We start from the raw sequence: 7,443 nt of genomic DNA, 5'->3' as shown, positions 1-7,443 counted from the left end.
ATTCACGGGACCCGAACCTCACCGTGTAATCCATGACAAAGTTTTTAGGTCCGGTGAGGATCAGGCCTGCTCCGCTGCCTAACGAGTTTGAAGATCTGTCCACGTATAATTCCCAGAGGGGTCCCTCACCCAAAGGATTCTGCTCCCTGGGCGAGGTTGGGATTTCCTTATCCAAACGTTGATTTGTTTCTCCTTGAACCTGTCCTTCAGGTGTAGTCATAGTCTCTCCATCCGGAGGTTGAACCGTCTCTGGTTGGATTTGCCCCTCAGGTGTAGTTAATCCCTCTCCACCCGGAGGTTGAACTGCTTCTGTTTCATATGAGACATTTTGCAAGGGTATGGTGCATTCGGCAATGAAGTCTGCTAGTACTTGAGCCTTTATCCCCGGTCTTGGTAAATACTGGATGTCGAACTCGCTGTGTTGCACAACTCATTTTACGAGCCGTCCCGAGGTATCCAACTTGTGGAGGATCTGTCTGAGCGGTTGGTCCGTTAGGACCTTGATGGTGTGTGCTTGAAAATATGGCCTCAGCTTTCTGGCTGCCATAACGAGAGGTAAGCCAGCTTTTCTGCCTTCTAGTACCTGACTTCCGCTTCGTGTCTTCTAGTAGCTCAGGGTCTAGTTCGTCGGTTAGGACCCAGAATAGGCCGATCAGGACACCAGCCCCAAAAATGGCAAGTCCTGATGTTAGTGTGGATATCGTAGGTAGTGATGACGAGGTGGTTGGGGACGAAGTGATTTTGGATCTGAACACCACTCCGCTCCCAACGGATAGTTATCTCCGAGCAGAGGGGAGTGTTGGTAGCGACGCCGCCGAGGCATCCACAATGTTTCTCCCTGGCCGGGCCGTTGAGGTCTTAGCGAGGGCCCGGATGGACGTCAATCCTAAATACAACGTACAGACTCTTCGCGAGGAGAATTACCTTGATGAGTCCATGATGGTGGGCATTAGGGATAGGTACTGTGTTCCCCCCAGGTTTGGGCTGAGGGAGGCGACGGAGGGAGATAGGACCTGTAATGAAAGCTCTGATGTTTGTATATACGATGAGTCGTTGAGGGCCGGACTCAGGTTCCCTCTGCACCCATTCTTCGCCGCGGTGCTTCGACACTACGGGTTGGCTCCGGCTCAGGTTGCGCCAAACTCATGGAGGATGCTGACTGGGTTCGTATACCTCGTCCAAGGCCGGCTTCAGAGGAACTTGTCTGTGCCGTTGTTCCGCGCGTGTGCGCAATTGAAGAGGCACAAGGGCGGGGGTTGGATTTACATTAGCCAGCGCCCGGAGGTGAAAATGATCACTGGCATTCCCTCTTCGATACACTTATGGAGGAACAGGTTCTTCTACGTCGAGGACAGGGAGTCCAATGAGCCCTGGCCGGTTCCTCTGAAATGGGACGCTCCGGATACAGTCGCAATGAGTCGCAAGCCGTTACTTAAAGGCGAGGATGTGAGGACGTTTGCCCTAATCCGGGAGGAGCTGGACCGTGAGGGACCCATTCATTGTTCGGATTTCCACGGGGAAGAGATTCTGGTTGGGCTTGGCCCTAGTACTGCGACCCCGGCACGTATGTGGCTAGTCTTGTTTTAAAACTCTTTTTCCTCTTTTTCTTGCTTCTGACTGGTTTATTTTGTATATGTTGACTTTCAGAGATGCAGCATCAGTCCATGGTAGAGAGAATGAGGCAGGGGGCATTCGGGAAGGCCCAACAGGGCCAGAAAAGAAAGGCGGTAGAGATGACGAGTCCTGCCCAAATCCAGGACACGCCGCCGCCTCCCAAATCCAAGACTACAGTCAGGTTGGTGGGCGCCTATGGCCGGGGCGCGGGGTCCTTAAAGTCGGGGGGACATCTGCTGGAGCCCGTCCTCCCCCTGCGAGGACTGGAGACAATGTTTTTCGGCCCAATTGGGCCGTTCAGAAAAATGATACTGGCCTTGGTGAGAGCCGTGTGGCTAAGGAGCTCCTCAGCAAAGTTCTCCTCAGCAATGACAAGCTTCAGGTTCTCAACGAACCTCCAGCTACGACTGATGAGGCCATATTTTCGTCAACTTACCAGCTGAGATGGCCCTCGAGTTCTGGTTTATCTTTATCTCGTGCCTCGATTTCCTGTGTTAACACTGGCTGGTCTGTAGGTTTTATTGTATTATAACGACCTCCGAGAGAAGAGCCAGAAGTTTTCTGAGACAATAACAAAGTCCGAGGAGGAGAACGGGAAATTGATGCAGGAGGCAAAAGAGTTACAAAGGTCCGTTGAAAAGACGGTCGAGGGAAACAAACGGATCATAGAAGAGTTTGCCGCTCAGTTGGCCGCACAGAAGGAGAAGGCAGCAAAAGCCCTCAACGCTCAGAGGGAGAGAGCCCGAGAGAGGCAGATAGCGGCCGTTCAGAAAAGGGAGGACGAACTCTTTATTCTGTCCAGCGAGTCCTACAAGATTGGGTTCTTTGACTGTCTTGAGCAGGTTAAGGAATCCAATCCGGCCGTGGTTTTGACGGGAATGGTTCTCCCTGATCCACCGACGATTGGCGGTGACGAGCCGGCCACCACTGCTGCACCCGTGGCCCCGGAGGCGGATCCAGCATGGGATGGTAGCCAGGGGGTGCCTTAAGCTCCCCTTCTTTCTTCTCTTTTGACGATTTCTTTTTGTAATGGTCCCTTGGAGGCCCAACTTTTGTAACAACTTTTGTAACAGCCTTTCGAGGCCTTGTTTTTGTAATGGCGGCCCTACTTCATGAATGGAAAGTAAATTTTATTGTCCACCCCTTCTCCACTTCTCTGTTTCTGGTCAATACTGTTTGGTTCTATGCTGTGTCGATAACACTCCAGATAGGCGTTTTGAGCTTAGGTTGAACCTGGTCCTTGCGGGGGCAAACCGTGGTGAACTAACCATCGAGTACCCTAGCTTCAGCGACTAGGTTTTCAATTTGATGAGTACCCAAGTTTTAACGAACTGGGTTTCCGAGGAGCTTTGGTTTCTGCATCCGAACTGGTTCCGGACCAGGAGTGCGCTCCCGGTCTTTGCGGAGACGAGCCGTGGCGAACCAAGCGTCGAGTACCCTAGTTTTAGTGAACTAGGTTTCCAATTTGATGAGTACCCAAGTTTTAGCGAACTGGGTTTCCGATGAGCTTTGGTTTTTGCATCCGAACTGGTTCCGGACCAGGAGTGCGCTCTTGGTCTTTACAGGGACGAGCCGTGGCGAACCAAGCGTCGAGTACCCTAGTTTTAGTGAACTGGGTTTCCAATTTGATGAGTACCCAAGTTTTAGTAAACTGGGTTTCCGAGGAGCTTTGGTTTTTGCATCCGGACTGGTTCCGGACCAGGAGTACGCTCCCGGTCTTTGCGGAGACGAGCCGTGGCGAACCAAGCGTCGAGTACCCTAGTTTTAGTGAACTGGGTTTCCAATTTGATGAGTACCCAAGTTTTAGCGAACTGGGTTTCCGATGAGCTTTGGTTTTTGCATCCGGACTGGTTCCGGACCAGGAGTGCGCTCCCGGTCTTTGCGGAGACGAGCCGTGGTGAACCAAGCGTCGAGTACCCTAGTTTTAGTGAACTGGGTTTCCAATTTGATGAGTACCCAAGTTTTAGCGAACTGGGTTTCCGAGGAGCTTTGGTTTTTTGCATCCGGACTGGTTCCGGACCAGGAGTGCGCTCCCGGTCTTTGCGAAGACGAGCCGTGGCGAACCAAGCGTCGAGTACCCTAGTTTTAGTGAACTGGGTTTCCAATTTGATGAGTACCCAATTTTTAGCGAACTGGGTTTCCGAGGAGCTTTGGTTTTTGCATCCGGACTGGTTCCGGACCAGGAGTGCGCTCCCGGTCTTTGCGGAGACGAGCCGTGGCAAACCAAGCGTCGAGTACCCTAGTTTTAGTGAACTGGGTTTCCAATTTGATGAGTACCCAAGTTTTAGCGAACTGGGTTTCCGAGGAGCATTGGTTTTTGCATCCGGACTGGTTCCGGACCAGGAGTGCGCTCCCGGTCTTTGCGGAGACGAGCCGTGGCGAACCAAGCGTCGAGTACCCTAGTTTTAGTGAACTGGGTTTCCAATTTGATGAGTACCCAAGTTTTAGCAAACTGGATTTCCGATGAGCTTTGGTTTTTTGCATCCGGACTGGTTCCGGACTGGTTCCGGACCAGGAGTGCGCTCCCGGTCTTTGCGGAGACGAGCCATGGCGAACCAAGCGTCTAGTACCCTAGTTTTAGTGAACTGGGTTTCCAATTTGATGAGTACCCAAGTTTTAGCGAACTGGGTTTCCGAGGAGCTTTGGTTTTTGCATCCGGACTGGTTCCGGACCAGGAGTGCGCTCCCGGTCTTTGCGGAGACGAGCCGTGGCGAACCAAGCGTCGAGTACCCTAGTTTTAGTGAACTGGGTTTCCAATTTGATGAGTACCCAAGTTTTAGCGAACTGGGTTTCCGAGGAGCTTTGGGTTTTGCATCCGGACTGGTTCCGGACCAGGAGTGCGCTCCCGGTCTTTGCGGTGACGAGCCGTGGCGAACCAAGCGTCGAGTACCCTAGTTTTAGTGAACTGGGTTTCCAATTTGATGAGTACCTAAGTTTTAGCGAACTGGGTTTCCAAGGAGTACGAAGAGATTTGAAAAAGAGCTTCTTTCATTCACATTCAGTATATATTTGCAAAGTCACTTTTACGCCACGTAGCTTACTACTGATAGTATTTGCGGATGTTCTTTGAGTTACAGGCATGGGGCAGTAGTTGCTCCTCAAGTGTTTCCAGCTTATAACTTCCCAGGCGAATCACCTCTTTTATTCGGTACGGCCCCTCCCAGGTTGGGGAGAGTTTTCCGGCCTTCTTTGGTTGGGAGATAGCAGCTTTCCTTAAGACCAGATCCCCTGCTCGGAATTCTCTGGAGCGCATCTTGGAGTCATGATATTTGGACACTTTCTGCTTGTAGGCGGCGACTCTGATTCAGGATTCTTCCCTGGCTTCCTCCAATAAGTCGAGATTTGCGCGGAGCCCGTCATCATTGAGCTGTTCATTGAAGTTGGTGACTCTGGGAGACGGGGTGCCTACATCGACCGGTATTACTGCCTCTGTTCCAAATGACAGGTTGAATGGTGATTCACTCGTTGGTATGCGCAGAGTGGTGCGACACGCCCATATACCGTGATAAAGCTCATCTGCCCATCGGCCAGCCTTTTCGTCCAGCCTTTTCTTTATCCCCTGCAGTAGGATTCGGTTTGTCACTTCTGTCTGCCCATTGGTCTGCGGGTGCGCTACTGAAGTAAACCTCTGTTCGATTTTCAAGTCGGAGCAAAACTTCTGAAAGTTCCGGCAGTCGAACTGTTTACCGTTATCTGTTATCAAGACGCGTGGGATCCTGAATCTGCAAACCACTGACTTCCAAAAGAAGTTCTGCATGTTCTGCTCTGTGATCTAGGATAGAGGTTCAGCCTCCACCCACTTGGTAAAATAATCGATGGCCACAACTAGAAACGCGCGCCTTCCGGAGGCCGGTGGAAAGGGGCCCAAGATGTCCATCCCCCAAACTGCCAAGGGGAGTGGGCTGATGATCGGGGCCATAGACACAGCAGGCTGGTGAATGGTGGGAGAGAACTTCTGGCATCTCTCGCACTTCTTGACCAGGGTCAGTGTGTCTTGTCTTAATGTGGGCCAGTACAGACCTCTCAGCAACACTTTGATCGCCAGGGCCTTGCCCCCTAGATGCTCCCCGCAAATACCTTCGTGTGTCTCTTGCAGGGCGTACGCGGCATCGCTGGGCCGGAGGCACTTTAGGTACAGGAGAGTGTAGGACCTTTTGAACAGGTTCTCACCATCCAGGAAAAATCGGGCTGTTCTTTGTGTCACTTTGCGGGCTTCTTTCTTGGCTTCAGGTAGTTTCCCACTACATAAGTAGTCGATGATCTCGTCCATCCAGCAGAACTCGTGCTCCACCTGCATTACTTCAGCGGCCTTTCTTTCGATACTAAATTTCTGTAGAAAGTCCATACATATATTCTCGAGAGTCGTGTATCCGGATGCAGCCAGCTTAGACAGCACATCAGCTTTTGTGTTTCCTGTTCTGGGGATTCTGATGACCTCAAAACTTTTGAACTTAGTAGATAACTGACGGACCTTGGAGAGGTATTTGATCATACGCTCGTCGCGGGCCTCGTAGATTCCTTGAATCTGGTTTGCAACCAACTGGGAGTCACAGTAGGCTTTCAGTCTTTGGGCGCCGGTCTGGACAGGGAGATTCATTCCGGCGAGGAGGGCTTCATATTCAGCCTCATTGTTGGATGCGCGGAATCCGAACCTCAAGGCGTAGTCTAAAGTGAAGTTCTCCGGCCCGGTTAGAACTAGACCGACTCCACAGCCACCCTTGTTCGAAGATCCGTCCATGTGCACTTCCCAGAGCGGTTCGGCGGTCGATGGATCCTGTTCTGCTGGTGGTATGGGGATGATTTCTGTTTCAGTTCCATCTTCTGTTCGCTCATCAGTTGCGATTGCCATTCCCGCAGCTGGGGTTTGGACAATTTCGGGCTCGGTGATCTGCTGGGGGATGGTGCATTCAACCACGAAATCTGCCAGCACTTGAGCCTTGATTGCTAGTCTTGGCATGTACAGGATTTCAAATTCACTCAGCTCCACGGCCCATTTCATGAGTCGTCCTGAGGTGCTCGGCTTATGGAGAACTTGCCTGAGCGGCTGATCAGTCAGGACCTTTATTGTGTGAGCTTGAAAGTACGGCCTCAACTTCCTGGCTGCCATGATCAGGGCATAGGCCAACTTCTCGACCCGCTGGTATCTGACTTCGGTATCGTGTAGGACTTTGCTAACATAGTAGACCGGTTTTTGTTGGTTGTGCTCTTCACGAACTAGGACAGCTGCTAGAGCCAGGGGGCTCACGGACAGATACAAGAGTAGCTCCTCACCCGGTTCCGGCTTTGTTAGTAGTTAAAAAGGACAGGTATTGCTTTAATTCCCAGAATGCGGCCTGGCACTCCTCTGTCCAGGGCGCCGTCTTGAGCCCTTTGACTGCGTTGAAGAAGGGCAGGCACCTCTCTGCAGACTTTGAGATGAAGCGCCCCAGCGCGGCCACCATTCCTGTTAGTCGTTGTACTTCTCTGATGGTTTTTGGTGGAGTGAGCTCCACCACGGCCTTGATCTTCTCTGGATTGGCCTCTATCCTTCTTTGGCTTACCATAAATCCTAAGAATTTTCCCGAGCTGACGCCGAAGGTGCACTTGGTAGGATTGAGCTTCATCTTATGCTCTCTCAGGACTTGAAATGTTTCTTTCAAGTCGGAGACGTGATCTTGCGCACTTCGGCTTTTGACCAGCATGTCGTCGACATAGACTTCCATGTTGCGGCCGATCTGGTTCCGGAAGAGCTTGTTCACGAGCCTCTGATACGTGGCCCCGGCATTTTTCAGATCGAAGGGCATGACACGGTAGCAGTAGGTCCCCTGGTCTGTTACAAAGGAAGTCTTC

General features: G+C 51.7%; 1 protein-coding gene across 1 annotated transcript; it reads right to left on the bottom strand.

Annotated features, from left to right (window-relative positions):
• Nucleotides 1-4,918: 4,918 nt before the first annotated feature.
• LOC143865910 (uncharacterized) lies at nucleotides 4,919-6,721 on the bottom strand. Its single transcript, XM_077375945.1, has 2 exons — nucleotides 5,692-6,721; nucleotides 4,919-5,043 (listed from the first exon to the last, which is right to left on the bottom strand). Exons 1-2 carry the CDS (start codon nucleotides 6,719-6,721, stop codon nucleotides 4,919-4,921), a joined length of 1,155 nt encoding a protein of 384 aa, XP_077232060.1.
• Between the last annotated feature and the right edge of the window lie 722 nt (nucleotides 6,722-7,443).

The sequence above is a fragment of the Tasmannia lanceolata genome, unplaced genomic scaffold (assembly GCF_043159265.1).
Source record: "Tasmannia lanceolata isolate RefF3 unplaced genomic scaffold, GAP_Taslan_0.1 ptg000003l, whole genome shotgun sequence".
Taxonomy (NCBI): domain Eukaryota; kingdom Viridiplantae; phylum Streptophyta; class Magnoliopsida; order Canellales; family Winteraceae; genus Tasmannia; species Tasmannia lanceolata.
This window is presented reverse-complemented; position numbering and strand designations above follow the sequence as displayed.